This window comes from Callorhinchus milii, unplaced genomic scaffold, assembly GCF_018977255.1.
Source record: "Callorhinchus milii isolate IMCB2004 unplaced genomic scaffold, IMCB_Cmil_1.0 Scaffold28, whole genome shotgun sequence".
In the NCBI taxonomy this organism is placed as follows: domain Eukaryota; kingdom Metazoa; phylum Chordata; class Chondrichthyes; order Chimaeriformes; family Callorhinchidae; genus Callorhinchus; species Callorhinchus milii.
Genome location: NW_024704769.1, coordinates 1,392,688 through 1,416,930, shown reverse-complemented (window position 1 = coordinate 1,416,930; position 24,243 = coordinate 1,392,688). Strand labels below are relative to the sequence as shown.

Below are 24,243 nucleotides of genomic sequence, written 5' to 3'. Positions count from 1 at the left end.
CTGTCTGCACAATGTTAGATAAATAAACCTGTTGGATAGGAATAAATATATTCTGTGCGTGCAGGAGCAACGTAAGTAAATTCCGAGCTCACTCTCGCGCGGGAAAATCACCAACCCGCATAAATAAATGAGGCATTTTTTTTTTTTTTTTTTTTTAGCTGAGAAAAAAAACGTGGTTCAAAGCCGGAGATGTTTGCTTGAAGAGTTTCCCTTCCGAAGCAAATACGCAGCGAGATGAATCGGTTTAATTGCACAAACAGATGAAATACTTCCTTCCGTGTGAAGGGCTCTGTGTTAAGACCCACCAGGAAGAAATCGCAAAGTTTTCAATAATTTTTCTATCAAAATATGAGACCGTGGGGTCAAATCTGTGGGCCAAGGTGAGACTTATGTAGAACCTCCTCCTCCTCTATCTCACCCCAACCTCTTTCTCTATATACTGAAGTCAGAGAAGCCAGGACCCTGGCGCAACTTAGCAATAATAATAATCCTTGCGTTCGACCCGGCGCCTTATCACGTCTTCCAGACGCCTCGAAGCGCTTCACAGGATAGATTGCAAAGTGTAGCGACTGCGTGTTTTGCGGGCGAAACGCGGCAGCCGATTGCGCACGGCAGCGTCCCCCCCCCACAAACAGCCGCGGGTTGAGTGACCAAATTATTATTATTTTTTGAAGGGATTATTCCCCCTGGAAAAGCGATCCCCCAATAGACTAACAACCGGGTTCCTACTGACTGCCGGTAACCAGAGTGTGTGTGTGTGTGTGTGTGTGTGGGGTGGGCGGGTGGGGGGGAAGTAAGGAAACTTGCCCAATGTTTCGCCCTGACCTGACCCGCCCGGGAATTGAACCCGGGTCCTCTCGCTTGCGAGGCGAGGGCTCTAACCCCTGAGCTACAGGGAACTCCACCATGTTCTTATCATCCTCCATCCAGCGCCATTTGGCCATGGGACACAAGGCTTCCAATCGGCGAGACTTTACTCACAGTTCGTTGGTGCAGCTGGATGGCTTGTCCATTCTGTGGCCTTCTTTCAGTAGCTTGAAGAGCTCCTCTACTGGGATGCCAGGGTAAGGAGATCCCCCCAGCGTGAAAATCTCCCAAGCAACACCCCAAAGGACCAGCTGTGGAGCACAAACCAGGCTTGGCGTCAGTGTGGTGGGAGGACCTTTACATTACAGCTTGTGAATGCACCACCATCTTGACGTACTCTGCTCGGTTGTTGTTGCTGTAGTTGTTCTTGAGGTCCAAGTCCAATACCGTGTACCAGGCTCACTCTGGACCAGCTATTTAATCCAGGTCCTCTTAAATGTGGTGCCAGGGTGTTGGCAAATAGACTTGCCCGCTGTGAAGCTGGGTGCTTACTTAGCAACAGGTCAGTGCAGGCGGAGCCCTCCACCTCTCCCTCCCTGCAGCCACTTCCCACGAGATATCTTCAGACTGATTTTACCAACCTTGAGAGGCCTATGGGGCTGAGGGAACCGTAGGAACAGGAGGAGGCCATTCAGCCCCTTGAGCCTGTTCTGCCATTCCATAAGATCATGGCTGATCTGTACCTCAACTCCAATTACCCACCTTTGCCCCATATGCCTTGATCCCCTGACCCAACAAACATCTACCCACCTCAGACTGGACAATGTGAAGATGGATTCAATGGACCCCAATGGAATTCGAAACAAGAACCTTTTTGTCCACAGACAACAACAACAACAACAACACACGTCATTTACACAGCGCCGTTCACGTTGGGAGGACGTCCCAAGGCGTTGGACCTGAGCCAAAGGGATTGTACTTACACGTCACTCTGGTGTGTGTATATTCGATCAAACAAAGCTTCGGGAGCCATCCATTTCACTGGGAGTCGACCCTACAACAACAACAACAAAATGAGATTTATACGTCGCCTTTCACATCGTGAGGACCTCCCAAGGCGCTGGACAGTCAGCTGGGGTTCGGGATCGGGGCGGGTGGGGAAGGAGGATGATCGAAGGCACGGTCGAAAAGGAGGGTCTTGAGATGGGTCTTGAAGGAGACGAGGGAGGGGGTGAGGCAGAGGGGCTGTGGGATGGAGTTCCAGAGGGTGGGGGCAGAGAGGCTGAAGGCCCGAACGCCAATACAAAAACCAAGAAACCGAGTGAGAAACAACAGCTTCTGTACTTTCACATCACAATGTCTCCTCAGCTGTTTCCCCATCTCCTGTCTACAATAATAATAATAATAATCCCGGCATTTGACCCGGCGCCTCGTCACGTCTTCGAGACGTCTCAAAGCGCTTCACGGGACACATTGCAAAGTGTAGTGACTGAGTGTTTTGTGGGCGAAACGCGGCAGCCAACTGAGCACAGCAGCGTTCCCCCACAAACAGTGGTGGATTGAGCGACCAAATAATGTTTTATTGGAAGGGATTATTACCCCCGAAAAAGCGATCCCCCAATCGACTAACAACCGTGTGTGTGTGTATGTGTGTGTGTGTGTGTGGGGGGGGTGGGGGGTGGGGGCTGGTGGGGGAGTTAGGAAACTTGCCCCACATTTCGCCCTGACCTGACCCACCCGGGAATCGAACCCGGGTCCTCTCGCTGGCAAAGGCGAGGGCTCTAACCCCTGAGCTCCCGGGAACTCCTACAATGACGGCAAAGGCTGACACACTCACATTTGTTGTCTTTTTGTAGTAGTCGATGTGGTGAACGTCCCGGGCCAGCCCGAAGTCAGCGATCTTCATCACATTATCTTCGGTAACAAGAACGTTCCTCGCAGCTAAATCCCGGTGGATACACTGTGAGGGGAATCATAGAATCATAGGATTATACAGCGCAGAAAGAGGCTATTCGGCCCATCGTGTCTGTGTCGGCTCTTTGAAGAGACCTTCCAAATCAACCCCACTCCTCCCCCGCTCTCTCCCCACAGCCCTGATCAACCCCACTCCCCCGCTCTCTCCCCATAGCCCTGATCAACCCCACTCCCCCGCTCTTTCCCCATAGCCCTGATCAACCCCACTCCCCCGCTCTCTCCCCATAGCCCTGATCAACCCCACTCCCCCCCTCTCTCCCCATAGCCCTGATCAACCCCACTCCCCACTCTCTCCCCATAGCCCTGATCAACCCCACTCCCCCGCTCTCTCCCCATAGCCCTATCAACCCCACTCCCCCGCTCTCCCCCATAGCCCTGGTCAACCCCACTCCCCCCGCTCTCCCCATAGCCCTGATCAACCCCACTCCCCCCTTCTCTCCCCATAGCACTGATCAACCCCACTCCCCCCCTCTCTCACCATAGCCCTGATCAACCCCACTCCCCCCTTCTCTCCCCATAGCACTGATCAACCCCACTCCCCGTGCTCTCCCCATAGCCCTGATCAACCCCACTCCCCGCGCTCTCCCCATAGCCCTGATCAACCCCACTCCCCCCTTCTCTCCCCATAGCCCTGATCAACCCCACTCCCCCGCTCTCTCCCCATAGCCCTGATCAACCCCACTCCCCCGCTCTCTCCCCATAGCCCTGATCAACCCCACTCCCCCGCTCTCTCCCCATAGCCCTGCAAACTTGTCCTCCCCAAATATCTATCCAACAACAACAACAACAAAATGACATTTACACGACACCTTTCATGGCGGGAGGATGTCCCAAGGCGTTGGACAGAGAAGAGTTACGGACCTGAGCTGGGGGTCGGGATCGTGGAGGGTGTAGGACGGGGGGGTGGGGGAAGCAAGGAGATCGAAAGCACGGTCGAAGAGGAGGGTCTAGTGATGGGCCTTGATGGAGGCAAGGGAGGGGGCGAGGGAGGGGGACTGTGGGATGGAGTTCCAAAGCGTGGGGGGGGTCACAGGCCGAAGGTGGGGCTGCCGAGGCAGGTGGACATGAAGCGGATGTGTGTGCGTGTGTTGTGCCTTCAAGCTGTGATGTTTTCTCTATAGGACAACCAAAACTGGCAAACTCTGTGCCAGTTAAACAATTGTTTTAACTGTCGCCAGCTATGCCAAGCTCTGGCCAATACAACAATCGTATACAACAACAGGATAGCGCCCCAGAGCACTTGACAGTGGCGGAGTCTGACAGTGAGACTGAGGGGCGAGGGGGGGAGAGAGAGAGAGAGAGAGAGAGAGAGGGGGGGGCGAAGGGAGAAAGAAAGTCGGGGGGGATGTGATCGGAAGCACGATCGATAAGGATGGTCTTTAGACGGGATTTGAAGGTGGGGAGTGAGGGAGAGAGGGAGGAAGGGAGAGCAGGAGGGAGGGGGTGTTATTCCTCAGGGATGTGAACCTGGAGAGTAGCGAGAGACAGACATACCTTGTTAGAAGCCAGGTACTCCATGCCTCGGGACACCTGGTAAGCGCAGGAAATGAGCTCCTTGAACGAGAGCTGCTCATCGGGAATGTGGTTGGGGCAATAATCCATCCCAGGAGGGCGTCGAGCTCGCAGGTATTCCCGGAGGTTGCCCTTCGAGGCAAATTCCACAATGACATACAACGGCCCTGTAGAAAAGTGTTCAAAGTCAGTCATGCACCTTTCTCATCCTGCATCAAATTCGTCTGCAAAACACACAGTCACTGCACTTTACAGCGCGTCCCTGTGATGCGCTTTGAAACGTCTCGAGGACCTGATAAGGCGCTGTGTCAAATGCGAGGATTATTATCATTATTATTCTTAATAACTCGTGCAGCCATTGCATCGCATTCTTCTCTTAGAATAATAATAATCCCGGCATTTGACCCGGGGCCTCATCGCATCTTCGAGACGTCTCAACGCGCTTCACAGGACACACTGTAAAGTGTAGTGACTGTGTGTTTTTGCGAGTGAAACGCGGCAGCCAATTGCGCACAGCAGCGTCCCCCACAAACAGCCGTGGGTTGAGTGACCAAATTATTATCATCACTATTATTTTCAAAAGGCATTATTACTGCCCGGAAAAGCCATCCGCCAATCGACTGACCCGCCCGGGAAGCGAACCCGGGTCTCTCTCTCTCGCTTGCGAGGCGAGGGCTCTAACCCCTGAGCTACAGGGCTTCTGAGGGGATGTGTCGAAGCAGTTGAGTGACGCGAGCAAACTTTCTGCCGACCGGTGACCTTCACTGACGCCTGACTAAGTGGCACCGTCACTCACCGTCCTGTGTACACGCTCCCAGCAGGTTGATGATGTTCTTGTGTTTCCCGATCATCTTCATCATCTCCATCTCTGAGATGAGGTCTGACAGGTCCTTCTCTGTGGCATCAGCTGAAAGCACAGGAGATAATAATAGTAATAATAATAATACTAATACTAATAATCCTTGCTGGGGGTTGGGATCAGGAGGGGGTGGAGGGCTGGGGAGGGTGGGGGTGGTCGGAGGGTGACCGGAGGCACAGTTGGTCGAATAGGAGGGTCTTGAGACGGGCCTTGAAGGAGGCCAGGAAGGGGGCAAGGCGGAGGGGCTGTAGGATGGAGTTCCAGAGGGTTGGGGGGTGCAGAGAGGCTGAAGGCCTGACCGCCGATGGTGGGGAGGGTGGGGGGGGACATGGAGCAGGCCGGAGCCCGCTGAGCGGAGGGAGCGGACGGGTGGATAAGGGGTTAGCAGGTCGGAGAGGTCAGAGGGGGCAAGGCTGCGGAGGGCTTTGAAGGAGATGTGTGCAGGGCGGTGAACTCGATGGGCCTTGGGCTTTTTTTCTCATCTGGCATTTCCTGTGTCCTTATCGGTATCACTTACATTTCAACATCTTCACGGCCACCGTGATGGGTTTGCTGAGCTTATCCTTGTCAATGCCAATCGTTTCTCCCAACACAACCTGTCCGAAGCAGCCCTCGCCAAGAGGTTTACCCAACATCAGCCTGAGAGGGGAGCAAGAGAAGCACTCAGTAAAGCAGCGCAGTGACTGTAGTGAGGAGTTCCCTGGAGCTCGGTGGCTAGAGCCCTCGCCTCGCCAGCGAGAGGGGACCCGGGATTTTTGCTGAATGGACGGTCTGCGATGGGAGAGACTGGCAGAGTGATGGCAGGGGAGAGAGTGTCAGAGTGATGGCAGGGGAGAGACTGGCAGAGTGATGGCAGGGGAGAGACTGGCAGAGCGATGGCAGGGGAGAGACTGGCAGAGCAATGGCAGGGGAGAGACTGGCAGAGCGATGGCGGGGGAAAGACTGGCAGAGCAATGGCAGGGGAGAGACTGGCAGAGCGATGGCAGGGGAGAGACTGGCAGAGCAATGGCAGGGGAGAGACTGGCAGAGTGAAGGCAGGGGAGAGACTGGCAGAGCGATGGCAGGGGAGAGAGTGTCAGAGTGATGGCAGGGGAGAGACTGGCAGAGCAATGGCAGGGGAGAGACTGGCAGAGCGATGGCGGGGGAAAGACTGGCAGAGCGATGGCAGAGGTAATTTCATGTCCCAGGAAATCCTGAGCCAAAATCCAATTCTAATTTCCGCCCATTTCTTGGCAGACTGAAGGCCGTATTCCTCGGGGCTTTCTTGCGTTGCCCCCCCCACCCCGCAGACATAGTCTGCATTACGGGGGTTCAGCATCCTTGCCCCCCAACACTCTGGAAATCTACCCCACGATCCCTCCGTCTCACTTGCCCCCCTACTCTTGCCTCCTTCAAGTCCCGTCCCAAGACCTTTTTCTTCGACCGCGCCTTTGGCCACCCTCCCAGCCCCAACCCCTCTGCCCTCCACCCCTCCTGAACCCCAACTCCCAGCTCAGGCCTCCCCCCGAATAAACCCCCTGACCGTCCAGCGCCCCCGGGACGTCTTTCTTTCCGACGTGAAGAGGGCGCTGCGCGAGCCTAACATCACCGTCGCTGCGGTTGAACTCACTTATCTCTGGAGAACTCCCAGTGCGGATCTTCGGGCAGCTCGTACTCCGAGACCCCGGCCAGCATTGGGGTCCCGCTGGAAGAGTGGCGGGTGGTCCTCACCAGCAGCACCCCCGAGTGCATCGAGGAGCTGGAATCCACCGAGACCTGTGGTGGGAGAGCGAGAGACCGGCAAACAAAAATGCTGCTGGTTACAGTCTGCGAGAAAATCCTGCGGCACAAACACTAACACCGTCAGCAAACACGACCCTTAAAAACACTTCCGGTCCAACGCCTTTCCTTCCCTGGTTGGAAATCCTCATTCGGGACCTACCGTTTGGCTAAAAGTACCTTTCTCCCCCCCACCCCCACCCCCCAAACGGTGGTGATAATTTACACACATACACACGCAATTGCACGCACACTCACGCACGTACTCAAACACGCACGCACACCCACAAGCGCGCACACGTCTCTGTTGGCGCTTCTAAAATACGCTTCTCCCGATACTGCCCCTCGATTCAAATCCGCCCGCAATGCCCGGAGCAACGCCCGTTTGCGCTCGAGCGACTGAGTCGCGAACGGAGACGGGGAGATTGGGAAGTGGGGAGTGAGAGGTTTCCCAAGAACACCGTTAGCCCCCGAGAGAGAGGAGGGGAGAAGAACAGCGAGACTGGCACTTAAACTGCCTCTGTTAAAGCCACCATCACCTCTCTCTCTCTCCATGTTGTTCCCCCTCCCCAGCAGCCCCTCTCCCTCCCCCCCCCCCACTGCCCCTGGTGGAGTTTCCTGTGGCTCAGTGGTTAGAGCTCTCGCCTCGTAAGCGAGAGGACCCGGGTTCGGTTCCCGGGCGGGTCAGGGCAAAACATTGGGTAAGTTTGTTTACTCTCCCCACCTTCCCCCCCCCCCACACACACACCCCCCCCACACCCCCACCAGCAGTCAGTAGGAACCCGGTTGTTAGTCGATTAGCAGATCGCTTTCTAGGGGTAATAACCCCTTAAATAGCAACAATAATAATTTGGTCACTTCAACCCACGGCTGTTTGTGGGGGAACGCTGCCGTGCGCAATTGGCTGCCGCGTTCCGCCCACAAAATACACAGTCACTACACTTTGCAGTCCGTTCCGTGAAGCGCCTGTGAAGGCGTGATAAGGCGCTGCTTCGCAGGCGAGGATTATCATTGATTGTTTGGTTGCCACAAATTCAGGACTTGCTCGTATCGGGTCAATATTAGGTCTTCAGAAACCACTCCATTATGATGAAGCAATAAAGACTCTTGGAAAGTGTCCTTCACCTCACCAGCTCACTCCAGCTCCCAGCGAGACACAGAAGTGCCACCTGAACCGTTCCCCTGTGTCAGTTTCTATTGACTTGACTATATTTTACACTAAACTCTCACGTGGAGCAAAGCGGAGGCTGCAAAGTGGACCTAAGTCTCTCTCTCTTACACACAACAGCAACCTGTGGCCACAATACCTACCTGCATCTGCTGCCTGCCCCTGAAAGCGATTATACCTGCAAGCGAGGAGAGACAGGAGAAGCACCTATAACCTGGTAAAGTACTGAGACATCTTCTGTCCTCCCGAGATGCTCTTAGTTCTGTGTAGAAGCAGCTTCTTGGTTGGGAAAGATTACGTTTACCTGACAGTTTCGGACACCAAACAGATCACCGCACAACTTGCCCACCCACCGAGGACGATCTTACCTGTCAAGGGCTCTGTCTCCCAAACTGTCTCGACAACGCGCTAAGGCGATATATTATAAAATGTAAGGACTGTCGTTGGATCCACAAGCCTCGTAGATGAGCCTAGGGTCACTTATGGAGGGTGACTGGGTTATTTTTCTCAACGCCAGTTCTTTCTCGAAGGAGGTTAGGGTTTTTTGAGGTGGTACTTAGCTGAATCATAGAACCTTACGGCTGTAACCTTGTCCTCCGGTTACCGACCCACCCACCCACCCGCCAGTTTCTCCCCTATATACTCCTCATCATCAAAACCCCTCCTAATTTTGAACCGCTCTGTTAAAGCTCCCCTTCAGCTTCCAGCAGAAACGTAAGTACATTCATTGACTCTCATTTGTTTCAGCTGCGCAAATTGGCTTTGAGCCACTGATACGATCAGTCTCTCAGCCCCACACACAGCGTACTGTGCGGTAGCCAAGCAACTTAACGTCAAGTAACAGCACTGGAACACGGGTTTAAAAATAGAAGTGCAAATTGTATAAAAACCCAATTCCACCACATTACTTCGCCCACAAAACATACAGTCAATTCGCTTTACGGTATATTCTGTGAAGCGCTTTCGAGACGTCTCGAAGACGTGATCAGGCGCTGTATCAAATGCAAGGATTATTATTATTATATTATTACGATAACTACTTCCAGTAGATATTAGCTATTGCTTTGTCCCAAGGAGAGATGAAAGGAGACCGTAAGATAATGTGCGGTGCCTTCAGATACCTTAACGGGTCTGAATAAAAACTTGGGAGAAAATATATTACCCACTCGCTCACTGCTCAATATAGAGGGAAACCACAAAGAAATAACAGAATTTCTACCCTTAATGCAGCGCTCTCGCAGTGATAGAAGAACATAAGAAATGTTAGGCCAAAAAATTACCAAGGTCCATCTACGAGGTCCTTGTGGAGTCCTGCAGCTCAGTGGTTAGAGCCCTCGCTTCACAAGCGAGAGGACCTGGGTTCGATTCCCGGGCAGGGCCAAACCTTGGGCAAGTTTCCTAACTCCACCCACACACACACACACTGATAATAATCCCTCAAAAAACAAAACCGCTTTTCTGGGGGCGATAATCGCGAAGAAACAACTAAAAAATAATAATAATTTGGTCACTTCAATCCGCGGCTGTTTGTGGGGACGCTGCTGTGCGCAATTGGCTGCTGTGTTTCGCCCACAAAATGTACAGTCACTTCACTTTATTATTATTAATATTATTATATTATTAAGGATTATTATTATCTCGTTTGCCTTCCACCCTGGTGGTCCCATACACATATGTCCTGATCCGTCTGTGTACTATCTAACTCCCATAATGTTATTTCCTAAATCTATCTATTCCGCGTTGGAAGGAATTACCATTTCCTGCTTCAACCGTTTCCCGAGGGAGGCTGTTCCACAGCTTTACTAATCACTCACTGAGATGTGAGTGTTTGGACTGTCGGGAAAATACTGCAGAGTTCAACAAGAACTCTGGACCCTTGTTTCAGTGCCCATTCACAATCAGGTTATTTATTCACTGTCAACAAGGGAGAGATCTTCATACATTGGTTCAGTGGCCTCTTATTTGGCAGACAACAGGGCATATGTGAGAGCAAGGGGTTGGAGGGGTGGGGGAGGGAGATACGTTGGGTTTCCTTGGAGCTGAACTGGCCCCAAGGTGACCTGCCCGGCAATGAAATGTCAGCCTCGAGCCCCCTCCTCTGTGCCGGTCTCGAGCCCCCGGTTCCTGAGCCGGGAGGGGCCGCGGTGTCCCAGGGCACTCGCTGCTGATGGCAGCACAGCCCGGCCCGGCTTATCGGCAGGACCTGGAAGGGCCGACCAGTCACTGGGGGCCGGGAATCCTCCCGCTCAGCTCCTGGTAACCCCACAGCCGAAGCCCTAACTAACTAATGGGGAGGGGGGGTCTGAGCCGGACAAGCAGTGGGAAAGCTCGGCCAGACAGTGCTCTCGCCAACCTGCGCCTAATAATCTCCGGAATTTGGTAAGCAGTGTGCATTCCTCCAGGGAGAGAGAGAGAGAGAGAAAGCGAGAGAGCGCATCCCATCCCAACAATCTAACTCTAAGACGCAGGGAATTCTCAGTTGGGTTTGGAGAATCTTGAGCAACGGTGACAGGTTTCCGTGTGGGTCTGACCCACAACCCCCCCCACCACCACCCCGACTGCCCGAAAACGAAGGAGCGCTGCCGCGAGCAAAAAAAGGGTTTTTGAACTCTTTATCTACTTTCTGTTACCTGTCTGCGGAGGGGAATGCTCTTAGCCAACTTGTGCACAGCCAGTTGGCTGTTGAAGTCGGGTTTCTTGGCTGTGCTTTTCATGCGGATGATCACAGCCACGACCACCATACAGCTCGTCAGGAAGGCTCCGGTGCAGTAGATGATGATTTCCAGGTAGACGGGGGAGGACAGAGTAGACGGTTTATCTTCTATGGCTGAGCAAGTCAGAAGAAGAGGTCAATCGAAGAGACACCTGGCCAAATGTTTCAATAGAAATAGCCATCCCGTGGGATGTGGTACGTACACAGACTCTTAACACAACAATCAATGGATTTAATCAGCGTTAAAATCTCCCGAAACATCGAATTGGTCTTTTTCTTGTTGTTATGAAGACATAAAAACGCTGTTCTGTGAGCCCTAAAATGCCCCAACATTGCACATCGTGTTTTTGTTTGTTAATCCCGAAACAATTGTTTCTCCTGAAGTTTCGCCCACAAAACACACGGTCAATTCACTTTACAGTGTATCGTGTGAAGCGCTTTGAGACGTCTCGAAGACGTGATCAGGCGCTGGATCAAATGCCGGGATTATTATTATATTATTATTATTATTATAGCTGCTTGGTTTGGGTGAAGGCACCAGCAATGTTTACTACCGTTTAATTCCATCTTTCATACCATTGAACTTTCCACCAGTTTAATTTTTTTCGGGCAAAGGGGGAGGTGGGAGAATAATTCTCTTTCTCAGGCTGAGCCTTATATTGACGCTACGATTGGGGGGGGGGGGGGGGGGGGAGGGGGTAGTGAGTGTGGTGTGGAGGAGTTCGGGAAGAATGAAGGGCCTTTGTGGACCAAAACTGATCTTCTGAACACCCTCGCACTTCAAAGCCGCCTGAAGAGTGGGACAATCCTGAAGGAAGCTTTGAGAAGTCCTCCCGATGTGAGAGAGGGCCCTTCAAATATCTCTTGCAAGGAATTCTTATGACTAACACACTCGCTTGTCCCTCGACAAAGGGCAAATGTGGTTCGTAGAATGGGCTGTGTGCGGTAGCCTTAATCGCTGGTGTTAGAGTGAGTCCCACTTAGCCCATCAGTTCACAAACTCTGCTAATTTGGCAATAACACGAGTAGCATTTTTTAAAAATATATATATATATGACTGATATTAGAATAAATGAGATACTGTACCTGACTATGAGAGTTCAAAACCCATTTAGCGACTTAGTGTAAAGCATCTCTTCTCTTGCGGTAACAACTCAAGTTCTCTATTTGCAATTACTCTCTCAGCACAGACCGAACGCACGCAGTGCAAGCTTATTGATTCAAACACAAGACACAATGCATACACAGGCACCTAACGTTCGCCCCCCCCACCACCCCCGCCCGACCCCAAACCCACCCCCCACACCCCCTCCCTCCTATCCCCTCAGCCCTCCCCACTCCCCTCACCCCACCCTAGCTTCTGCCTCGCACCAGCACAAAGATATCAAAGTGAAACGCCCAATTCGGAAGAGATGTCGACTCAAATGAACCAACCATTTGGTCTGAAGGTCCCTTGACAGTCAGGCAAGAGTGATTAAGACCACTGATAATTGTGGAAGTGTTTTGTCTGTAGCCTGCAGTGACAACTTCCGATTGCCGCCAATTATCAGCCCTTGCCAAATTAATCCCTTGATGGGACTTCCGCCTGAACGGAAGTGACATCAGCGGAACATGCCCACGCAGGGGCATGCCAGTGCAGCAAGCAGGTGGGTCAGTTTGTAGAGATCATGCAAACAAAAACAAAAACCAAACCAAAAACAAATGACCCCAAAAGAAACCCATAAAATCCGTAAAGTTTTTTTTTCCCCTCAAAAAAACATGTTACTTCAAGGCAAACGCGACTGCCAAAGTCAACCTGTCTGCCAGGGCATGAGACAGTAGGGTTCGAATCGATGGGTGTTGGGCTGAGAGCCAGTCTTTTACATTTCAAGAGGGATTCGAGAGGGAAAAGACTTGAATGGCAGTCAGTTTTGGGTCTGATTCAGGCGATGGGTTTGGTTTGACGGCAGGATTCCAGTTTGCATTGGAGTTTTGGCACTGCTTCTCAACACAAGGAGCTACTCCTGATTACCGAGTGTAAAACCGGGACTGTTTTGACTGATTGTATCTCGAAGATGTGATAAGGCGCTACATCAAATGCAAGGATTATTATTATTATTATTATTGGTACAATTTGGAATAAAGAATATTGCCCGTGGGCTGTGCTATTTATCATCGACCTCACAATACTGAACTCACAACTACTTGGAATTTTACAGAAGGTTTATAAACTACCTTCCCCCCCAGATCCCCCCAAAGAAAGATTTAATTCCCAAACCCTGAAACTGAGCCAGTCCGAATTTTCGGTTTAATTTGCACTCTCCTCATTGTCTATTGTGACTTAATTGGACCGACATGTCAGTTGCCTATATGTTTAACCTAAGCCCACTCTCTGATCTGCGTTCTTTCCAATTTCTTCCAACAGATAATATCCCTTACTCCAGGTTTAACTGAAGTCTGAGTCTCTGATGTGTCCATAACCCATAGCACCAGCTGATAAATTTGGTCACTCAACCCATGACTGTTTGTGGGGACGCTGCTGTGTGTAATTAGCTGCCGCTTTTCGCCCACAAAACATTCGGTCAACTCACTCTACGGTATACCATGTGAAGCACTTTGTGACGTCCTGAAGACATGATAAGGCGCTGTATCAAATGCCAGGATTTTTATTATATTATAATGCAGAACGCTGTAGACGTTCAAAGCCAAAGATTGAGACTGCATCAGCTGTGTTTTGAGTTGCTTTTATTCGGAGATTTGACCAGCTGGTCTATTCACTCAGTCACAATACCACAGATGGATAAAGGTTGACAGGCATTAGGTGTGGCTTTGAAAAGCATCACCTCGTCTCTTAATTAGAAGTCCACAAGAAATATTGTTCGGACATTGGCAAATTTTTCATAGAATCATAGAATTATACGGCACAGAAGAAGGCCATTCAGCCCATCGTGTCTGTGCCACTCTTTGGAAAGAGCTTCCAACTCCCCCGCTTTCTCCCCTTCTCCCCATAGCCCTGATCAACCCCACTCCCCCGCGCTCTCCCCATAGCGCTGATCAACCCCACTCCCCCGCTCTCTCCCCATAGCGCTGATCAACCCCACTCCCCCGCTCTCTCCCCATAGCGCTGATCAACCCCACTCCCCCGCTCTCTCCCCATCGCCCTGATCAACCCCACTCCCCCGCTCTCTCCCCATAGGCCTGATCAACCCCACTCCCCCGCGCTCTCCCCATAGCCCTGATCAACCCCACTCCCCCCGCTCTCTCCCCATAACCCTGATCAACCCCACTCCCCCGTGCTCTCCCCATAGCCCTGATCAACCCCACTCCCCCTGCTCTCTCCCCATAACCCTGATCAACCCCACTCCCCCGCTCTCCCCATAGCCCTGATCAACCCCATTCCCCCGCTCTCTCCATAGCCCTGATGCTGTTGCGTAATTGCCAACGCCTAATGCCCGGTGACCAAAATCATTCATCATTCATGCTTGCGAAAAACCATTGCCTTTGTCTGTGACGTCTGCTGAGATTTCCTGTCATTCCGAGTTATTTCCCCTTTTATGACAAAAGTCACTCGATCCACACAGTACTTTGAAGTGCGTCTTCCTGGAAAGTGCCAAACATGAGCTCGAACGCTGGGTTTTGAGCAACTTCATGGAATCATACAATTGTGCAACACAGAAGGAGACCATTCGGCCTATTGTGTCTGTGTCGGCTCTTTGAAAAGAGCTTCCAAATCAACCCCACTCCCCCGCTCTCTCCCCATAGCCCTGATCAACCCCACTCCCCCGCTCTCTCCCCATAGCCCTGATCAACCCCACTCCCCCGCTCTCTCCCCATAGCCCTGATCAACCCCACTCCCCCGCTCTCTCCCCATAGCCCTGATCAACCCCACTCCCCCGCTCTCTCCCCATAGCCCTGCCAACTTGTCCTCCCCAAATAATGATCTACTTCTCTCTTAAAAGTAGTTATCGAACCGGCTTCCGCTGCCCTCATATTTCACAGAGCAATGCCATGGTTGTGGCGATCGGAATCGGTTCGGTTTTTATGACCCTGCTTTCATGAGTCGCTCCTGGTTGTAGAAGCAATGGGTGTTGTGGGGTTTTGCACGGGAAGGGGGGGGGTGGGGGGGAGGGGGTTGGTTAATGGTAGAGAGACAAAGAGCAGTTTGTACCTGGAAGAACTGTCAACCATGCAGAGTGATGGGAAATCCCAATAGAGTTACCCGCCAAACACGTATACTCCCCAGCATCCTCAAAAGTTACATTCCGCAAATACAGAATCTCCATTTCCTTGTCTGTGGTATTAACACCAGCCGTCTAGAAGAGAAAACGAAAGCAAACGGACAAAGGAGACCATGTAAAAACTCGACAGATTCAGCCTGGGAGAAACCATCTTTGATTAGTCTCGTTTGCCCATCCCCCAGGGAGGACGAGAGAAGAGGCGTGGGGGTGTGGGTGGGTGTGTGTGTGTGTGTGGGTGAGGGGGGGTGTTAAGGCAGTTCCCAATTCACCTTCCAGGACCACAGGAGCTCAGACGTACCGTACGTACCCTAGGAAGCAAAAAGGTCTTTAAATGGATGTTAAACCCGCCACCATTTTGGTTTTATTGCACCCATCTCAACATGCGAGCGATGGGATTCATGGAGAAAAGTAAACCCACAATGTTTGGGAACAGTCAAGATTCGGAAAAAATCCATGGAAAAGGAGGCACATTCAAAATAACAGTGGGAGGCAATTTATCCCATGGCCCTTGAAAGTTACAGACCACTCTAACTTGACTTCTCATCTGTTTCCATTGAGTCGCTCTAAAGGCTTTAGTATTTGGCCACACTCAATGTTGCACCACACAATGCATTTTATCCCCTGTCCGTACATCTCACTCAGTTCAATTTGTTTGGCCTCAGCCTCGGAATAAAAGCGTCCCACTGTACGAGATTGGAAATCCAGACAAAAACAAGACAACTGTGTACTGAATCCACAGCAATAGGAAGACAGGAAAGAAACAAGACAGACAGTCAAACAGTCTCGTTTGCCAATGGGACTCAACTCAAATAAAATCCTGCCTGGAAACTGCAGCGCACAGGTTCAACTTTTCAACTCAACGTTGGCTGCTGTGTAAATATTGGGCGGTTTCGCTATCTTCGAACAGAAAAATCCCGTTCCTTCTTCCAAGGAAATCTCTCTGTTCTTCACTCCTTTCCTCTCTAAGTGATCGGGCTCGGTAGGACACACTAAAAGCTCTTTCTAAGGGAAAGAGAGGCCTAAGAACCATCAAGTCTGGCCTAAATGTGGAATAATAAACCCGTGAAATATAATATAAAAGCGTTGTGAGACGTCTCGAAGACGCGATAAGGCGCTATATCAAATGCAAGGGTTATTATTATTATTGCTTCACTCAAAGGGCAAGGGGGAGCCCGACAATGTGGAGGACTGAGTGCAAAATGCACCTCGACAGCGCTTAGGGAGTTGGCCGGTTATTTCTTTCCAAGAAAATACGTGGAGAACCTTTCTCCCCTAACCCACGCAGCATTTTAGCGTTGAAAATGTTGATAAATCAGCAAGTGGGTCAGTTTCAACGGTGGCTAAAAGTTTCTGGGCAGTTTTTTTGTTGCTGCTGTCCACGGCAAAAAAAAAAGGAACCTTGTTATTGTGATATAATTCAGTCTTGCCACAAAACGATGGATCTCCCATCTCAGATGAATCTCACTGGCGTCGAATCCAACGGCTGACAGACTAGTTATTACCTGCCCAGCCCAACTCAGCTCGGATTAATGCAGAATAGAGACAACCAGGTCTTGTGGCTTGAATTCCTAGTATAGCTGAACGTATACCGCAAATTACAAGCAACGTTTCGCATCTGCCTTGCTCCTCTTCCAGACTCAAGTCTTGCACAGATTCCTCTAGTCCTTCGAAGCTAGCGAAATAGTGTCTTCGTACCTTAAATGAGTCAATAAACCCACGGTTGTTTGCGGAGACGCTGCTGCCCGCTAATCACGCAGCCAATTCGCTTTACGGTATATTCCCGTGAAGCGCTTTGAGAGACGTCTCGAAGACGTGATAAGGCGCTAGATCAAATGCAAGGCTTTATTATTATTATTATTATTATTATTATTAAATGCTCTACTCAATTGCCGGGTCAAAAATCGGGTGTGAATAAACCAGAATAATAGGGTGGATTTTCCTGGGGCTCAACTTATTATGTATAACAGCCGTAAATTCCCTTATATATTGTTTTCACCTGCAAGATCCCAGTCTAACCCCCTGATCCCACACCGGGCAGTATCTGTGACCTACACGTGAAGCCCAAACACAGGCCGGGAGAGAGAGAGAGAGAGAGAGAGAGGAACCTTTTGAGGTAAGTCACACACAGAGAGAGACGACAAGGGAGACTGACACCAACAGACAGGACCTCACAAGCAATGCAACACGACACACAGACGCAGACACTGTTCGGTTACATTGTGGGCATTTTTCCATGCGTACTTCTGATTTTCTTTTGCACATAAACAGGGGGAAAAAAAAGGGGTAGAGAACAAAAGGTTTGAAACGTAGCCTCTCCCTGGTAGTAAATGGAGTATCTTGACCCATTCATTGCTCACAGCTAAGAGTTCCCAACCCCTTTTTTTGTGGCTTGTTTTCTGGCTTTTACCTTCTGCCTTTGGCCTGAGGACTTTGAGCCAAGCAGATTGATTGGCCTCACCAATATAATTGGAAACTTTACAAATATACTGTCCGCTGTCAGCTTCGGTCACATTGTGCAGTGTCAGAACTTCCACATCTGAGCTATTAATCCCCGAATGCTAGAAACAAAAAACCAATAACAGAGGAGAACATTGATAGAGCTGCAAATAAATTTAAAAGAGACTTTGAATGAAACGCAACATACATTGGGTTCATTTTCCCACGACATTGGAGGCACAGGCAGAAGTCGTCGAACTTGGGCCCCTTCTTCCATTTGACGCTCAGGAACCCAGAGCGTAATAATAAAAAAAGACATTGCAGCGATCGAAGTGGGGGTTAAATTCAGAACCAACCTGGAGAAACTATTTCAGTGGGAAACACACGGAACAGGCTCCCGAGGGGGAGACAGTGGAAGCAGAAGACGTCATGGGTTTCCAGAACAAACGAGATAAGATTTCTGCTGGAAAATAATCTCTCGGGGGATAAAACGGAATACAGTTCGGGGGACATGACATGTCAAGCCAAGATGGTGGAACTGGATGGAACTCGGTCTCCTTTCGCCCAGCAAATCCTTATGTTCCTATCGGAAAGTTTGCAAGCACCGAGGAGCACTCCGGGAAGAGCTTACCAGCCAAGCGAGATGGCTTCACCCGTATCACTGCGCAGTGATAGATGTACAATACATCTCCGGGACTCGTTAGCCAGTGAGTAGCTCCTGCAGTGCAAAAGTGGCTGAACCATTTTCCCCATTGTAATGGTGAGGTGCGGGGGCGGGGGTGGGGGTGGGGAGGTGTGGGGTGGGGAGAGAATTAATTGCCCTAGCTCCGAAGTAAGACGAGAAAACAATTAAGGATCTGGCACTTTTACAATTCCTCCATCTGAAAAACACACGCTCTCGTTTATTTATATAAAAACCCTTCAAAACGTCAAATACACTTCGAGGGTATTGTGCCTTCGGCCATTTTTCTCCACTTTGTACAAAGTTAGTTGGACTCGGGATGTCCTGGAGCTCAGGGGCCATGCCCTCGCCTCGCAAGCGAGAGGACCCGGGTTCGATTCCCGGGCGGGTCAGGTCAGGGCGAAATGTGGGGCAAGTTTCCTTACTCCCCCCCCACACACACGCCTGTGTTTACCAGCAGTCTGTGGTTGTTAGTCGATTGACCAATCACTTTTCTGGGGGTAATAATCCCTTCCAAAAGAATAATAATTCGGTGGCTTCAGCCCACGGCTGTTTGTGGGGGACGCTGCTGTGCGCAATTGGCTGCCACATTTCGCCCACAAAATACACAGTCACTACACTTTACAGTGCATCCTGTGAAGCGCTTTGAGACGTCTCGAAGACGTGATGAGGCGCTGTGCCAAATGCCGGGATTATTATTGGTATCGTTGAATGGCTGTTGTCCTGTGTGGTTTGGCTTTCTCTAAAAGCCGTGCGTGCCCTCGTTCAGCTGCACAAAGTGAGGGGGGGGGGTCAAAGGTCTGATCCGTGTGAGAACTGTGTCAATCGTTGTACTTACCGCCAGCAACACGCCTAAAACATGGGTACCAAAACACGCGCTTCCTTCCAAAAGAACCCGGCACTTCACACTCTCCAGCGGGAGACATTACCGAGAGAGGCCGGAGCGAGGGACAGTGTGTGGCTGTGACCTCCTAACCCATGGTGGGGTGGGGGGGGCAAAACCCGAGGATATTTACCTTGAGGACCTGGACATAAGGCGATCCGTCAGGACCCACTCTGCTCCCGTTCACGTCCACGTGTTTCAGCCACTGGATGTGTGGCTGAGGATCGCTGTAGACTTTGCACTCGAATTCCACGTCGGTTCCCACCACCACGCTCCTGTTGGCCGGCAGACCAGCCTGCAGGATAGGCCGATGAGGGGAGCGCTCTGGAAATAAACCCCCAAACGTTCTTAGTAAGCCAGCGCCAGGCGCCCAGCGGCGTCACGAGAAGCGCTCGTTGTCGTTACCGAAGGGTAAAACGTTGAGCTGCTTGAGTTCCGCGATGGGATTGGGCCTAATTTGGCGTTATAACTCGGTGTTAAGCGATCAAAAAAGGAAGGTCAACACCCTGCCTTTAGCCACTGCGCCCCGAAACTCTTGTCACTCTCTCCGTCAACCCTCTGCCTTGCCCCCCCCCCCCCCACCCCCCCTCCCTCCTTACTTTCAAATCCCACCTCGCCCACAAATATACAGTCAATTCACTTTACAGTGTGTTCTGTGAAGCGCTTTGGGACGTCCTCCCGACGTGAAAAGCGCTATATCAAATGCAAGGATTATTATTATTATTATTATTTGTGATGGTGTAACACCAAATGAATCCCATCGCATGGCGCGGAACTCAACCAGCTCAACCTTTACCCCTCGGGTGAACGACGACAATAACAACAACAACAATAACAACGACGGCGACGACGACGAATGCTTTTTCATGTTGGGAGGACGTCCCGAGGCTCTGGATTGCAAAGGTTTCTATGGAGCCTCGCGGTAGAGGGTTGAGGAATATTCAGTCACCACAAGGATTCCAAGACTTGTGAACGCTGTTGTAAATATTGGGGTTCAGCCCCTCTCTGTCTGTGTCGCTGGCGGGCTGCGTGCCCACAGCACACCATGCGCCCCATCACCCCAGCCCTCGCCAGGCTCCACCGGCTCCCAACCACCTCCCTCCCCACCTTCAAACCCAGCCTAAAGGCCTTCCTTTTTGGATCGTGCTCACGGTCCCAACCTCTTAAAATGTTTCAGCGATAATAATAATCCTTGCATTCGACACAGCGCCTTATCGCGTCGCTGGGACGTCTCAAAGCACTCCACGGAACGTGCCGTGTAACGTGTAGCAACTGTGCATGTCGAGGGCGAAACGTGCACAGCAAACAGTTGCGCCCACACCGTTATTTGCACTGCACGTGATTTAAATTTTTGTAAGAAAAAAAAAACCTCTCCCCGTCTTGGGAACCCTCTCCCCCCCACACCCCCCCCGCGCGCACCACCACCCGCTCCCCGCACTCTCCCTACTCCCAAAACAAACATGAGCGCGGGAGCGCACAGCAGCGCACAGGAGCAAGCCGAGAATTCCTAGGAAACCCGACTAAACACTGTGACGTATCGGGGACTCCTAAATTACGAGCGTTTTCAGGAAGTCAGTTTGTCCGAGCTGAGTGTTCCTGAGCTAAAACGTGCGCTCGCGTGTGCGCGTGTGTGTGCGCGTGTGCGCCCGCGTGTGCGCGTCTATCAATCTGTTGCTCACATCCGCCTTAAATTACACAGCGCACACTCGAAGTGCCTTCGATCCCTTTCCTTTCTTTTCCTCTTAGGGCCTCAACGGCTTCCTGTTCCTGCAAGCGATGGGGCCTGTCTTGGGGTGGTGATGGGGGGGGGTTGGGGGTGGGGGGGGGGTGGGGGGAGGAAAGGCACTTCGGTTTGAACACAATAATTAGGAGGCTGTCCAGCCGGCTCGAACGCCAGCCAATCCAGCCAGCCATCCTGGTTTCTTCCAGCGAGTTAAGTCCGAGCGAAAGAAAAAAAACAGCGGCATTTTAACCCTTCCGCCTCCCTTTTCCCGAAATCAACTTCTTTTCTTTGTTTGGGCTTTTGTTCTCGCAGCTCTCTCTCTCTCCCTCTCTCTCGCTCCGTCTGCCCCACATGGATCTAACCGCTATCAAGTGTCAGTCAGACATTCCACTCATTTCAAGATGCCTGGCCCGAGGGTTCAGGCAATTGCGAGGCGAGGTTGAGGCTGAGAGCACCACTGTTTCCTTCAATATAATAATAATCCGGTCGCTTCGAACCCCACGGCTGTTCGTGGGGACGCTGCTGCGGGCAATTGGCTGCCGCGTTTCGCCCACGAGCGCGTCCTGGCGAAGCGCTTTGAGACGTCCCGAGGACGCGATAAGGCGCTGCGTCAAATGCCAGGACTGGTATTATTATTGTTGTCGGTTCTCTCACTTTTTTTTAAGAGCACGAGCAGAACAGAGCGCACGCGATAATGAACGCAGACCCAGTATTTTGATTAAGCAGCAAATTAAAACCTGGCTTTATCAGCCGGACCGGCAGGATTTATAGCTGCTATTTCTGTGTCGGTCTTAACAAAGGTACTGCTGATGTAAATCATTCTCTCCCCCTACAGACCGCAGACTTGTGAGTTAACCCAGTCGCACATCTGAACTCTTGCGTACTCAATAAGCTCTTATTCCAAATGTCTTCACTTTGCAAATTTTGCTGCTTCCTCCCATTTATCAGCTGCTTTGCAGAGCGGGAGACCATTGGGGCTCGTGTGGCGTAAAAGAACTTACATTTTTATAGCGCTCCAACACATCTTTAAGCTCTTCATAATAGCTGCTGCCAAAGTGCACTGTTTTGCAGCCAAACTCAGCTGCCATTTATTTCTGAGCTTGTGAGGCTCCACCCGACAACCACCAGTGAACGGCCAATTTTATCTGGAGGATAGTAATAATCCTCGCGATTGATACAGCGCGTCACGGGATTACGCTGTAACGTGAAGTGACTGCGTATTTTGTGGGCGAAACGCGGCAGCCCATTGCGCACGGCAGCGTCCCCCACAAACAGCGACCAAATTATTATTATTTGGGGGGGAATTTGGAGGGATTACGAGCCCCGGAAAAAGAAAGCTTCCGCAAAAAAAAAAATGTAGGGGTTTCCCGTGAAAACGGTCGTCGTGCAAAACACTGTTTTTTTTTCTATTCTCACTGCGAGAACACAGTAAGTCTCAATTTTACTGAACACATCAAAGATCAATGAAGATACCCAAGTGAATTGCGCCCAATCGGCTGCCATATTTCGCCCACAAATTAAGCACGAGTGGTAATGAAACTGCGAGGTGATCGGAGGGCAAATGTTTTCTGAACCAAGGCGAGGTGAGCGACTGTCAAGGACAGAGAGAATTAACACCGTCACCACCTCACACTTTGTTCCATTAAGCAACGAATCCTTTCCGCGCCCTCTCTCAAATGAACCCGCGGAATCGGATCGAAAAATAATCACACATAAAAATAAGGTTAAATTGGTCCTTCGATCCAGGACTTGTTTGTGTGTGTGTGTGTGTGTGTGTGTGAGTATGTAAAAGTGTGTGTGTGTGCGCGTGTGTGTGACATTAAGTGTGTGTGCATGCGTGTGTGTGCAAGTGGGTGTATAAGTGTGGTGTGTGAGTGTGAGTGTAAGTGCGTGCGTGCGTGTGTGAGACTGCAAGCGCGTGTATGTGTGCGCGCGTGATTCCAACGCGATCCGACGCTCCGTTCGTGCGGCGTTTGCGCAGTCCAGTCAACATTAGAGCTGCGGATCAACACAATCCTTTTCTGAACGCTGACTCTTTCCAGATCAAACCTTTTGGGGGGAAATCTGACCGCAACACATCGGCAGAGAGGGGGAGGCGAGGGGGTGGGTGGGTGGTGGGGGGAGAGCGGCTGCAGGTTAACGAGGTTATTCTCTTACCCACGACATCCAGTTGGTAAGTGTGGTTGATGGTTCCATATTTATTCTCCACCACACAGGTGTAATTGGCTTTGTCCGATGGCACGACTCCTTCCATGATCAGACTCCAGTGCTGTGATCGGACCTTTGGAGAGGAATAAAATCATCCCATCAGAGAACTGTACAGCACGGAAGGAGGCCATTCGGCCCATCGTGTCTGTGCTGGCTCTCTTGTTACTCACTCAGTCACTCACTCAGTTACCAACTCGACACCTCCCTCCCTCAGTACCTCACTCACCCAGTCACTCACTCAGTACCTCACTCACTCACTCACTCACTCTCTCGCTCACTCACTCACTGACTCACTCACTCTCCTTAATTAATCAATCCCGTTAGAAATCAGCATACATTAAGCCCCAGTGTCTTCTTTGAGAGTGACAATAATTTGGTTAGAATCGTGGGTTAATTTGATAGTTGTCCAAATCCTGACTGCCCAGCACCCTGGGATGTCTTTCTGACATGAAGAGCGCTATACAGGTGTAATTGTTGTTGTTGTACATGTTTAGGTATAACTAAATACAATAAATAAGCTCTCGATATATCAGGCATCATACACATATCTGGGGATCATGGAGGGCCACTGTAATAAGAATAATCCTCGCACTTGACACAGCGCCTTACCACGTCTTCGAGATGTCTCAACGCGCTTCAAAGGATACACTGTAAAGTGTAGTGACTGTGCGTTTTGTGGGCGAAACGCGGCAGCCAATTGCGCACAGCAGCGTCCCCCACAAACAGCCGTGGGTTGAGCGACCGAATTATTATTATTAGAACTTTATTTTGAGGGGATTATTCTCCCCAGATCCGCCAATTGACTAACAACCGGGTTCCTACCGACCGCTGGTAAACAGAGGCGTGTGTGTGCGTGTGTGTGTGTGTGGGGGGGGGGGGGGGGGGGGGGGAAGGAAACTTGCCCAACGTTCCGCCCTGACCCGGGTCCTCTCGCTCGCGAGGCGAGGGCTCTAACCCCTGAGCTCCAGGGAACTCCACAAGACAAAACAAAAAGGGGGCAAACCACAATCTTGTGCGCGTTTACTAATCCGGATCGCTGGCCCGATCAGACTCAGGGGGGAAGCTCCGTACTGAATAGCTCTCCGTTTCCAGAGACCCGATTGTAAACGAAACTCAACGTCGTGTTACCTCCAGATAATCCCAAAACATTTGCTCTCTTTGACCCACCGGGGAAGAGAAGGGCAAAGAAAGGCCTTCGCGAATAACCTTGCCCTTTGCGTGAGGGATGGAATAATCTCTGTCAGCTGTTGCGGTGATAGCCTTGACTCCAGGGCAAACCGAATCCAAGCGTTTGAGCAGATGT

At 51.0% G+C, this 24,243-nt stretch overlaps 1 protein-coding gene and 1 non-coding gene across 2 annotated transcripts in view; one reads left to right on the top strand and one right to left on the bottom strand.

The window, feature by feature from the left end:
• The window catches only part of LOC103190693 (fibroblast growth factor receptor 1), a 56,172-nt gene that overhangs the window by 1,255 nt on the left and 30,674 nt on the right, over positions 1 to 24,243 (bottom strand). The window contains 12 exon segments of the mRNA XM_042344522.1: positions 982 to 1,099; positions 1,102 to 1,118; positions 1,791 to 1,861; positions 2,645 to 2,767; positions 4,276 to 4,460; positions 5,090 to 5,200; positions 5,670 to 5,791; positions 6,762 to 6,907; positions 10,709 to 10,905; positions 14,939 to 15,083; positions 19,143 to 19,333; positions 22,890 to 23,013. Coding sequence (XP_042200456.1) covers positions 982 to 1,099; positions 1,102 to 1,118; positions 1,791 to 1,861; positions 2,645 to 2,767; positions 4,276 to 4,460; positions 5,090 to 5,200; positions 5,670 to 5,791; positions 6,762 to 6,907; positions 10,709 to 10,905; positions 14,939 to 15,083; positions 19,143 to 19,333; positions 22,890 to 23,013 — 1,550 coding nt within the window.
• Positions 7,526 to 7,598, top strand: trnat-cgu. Its single transcript has one exon. It is a non-coding gene; the product is annotated as a tRNA-Thr (tRNA).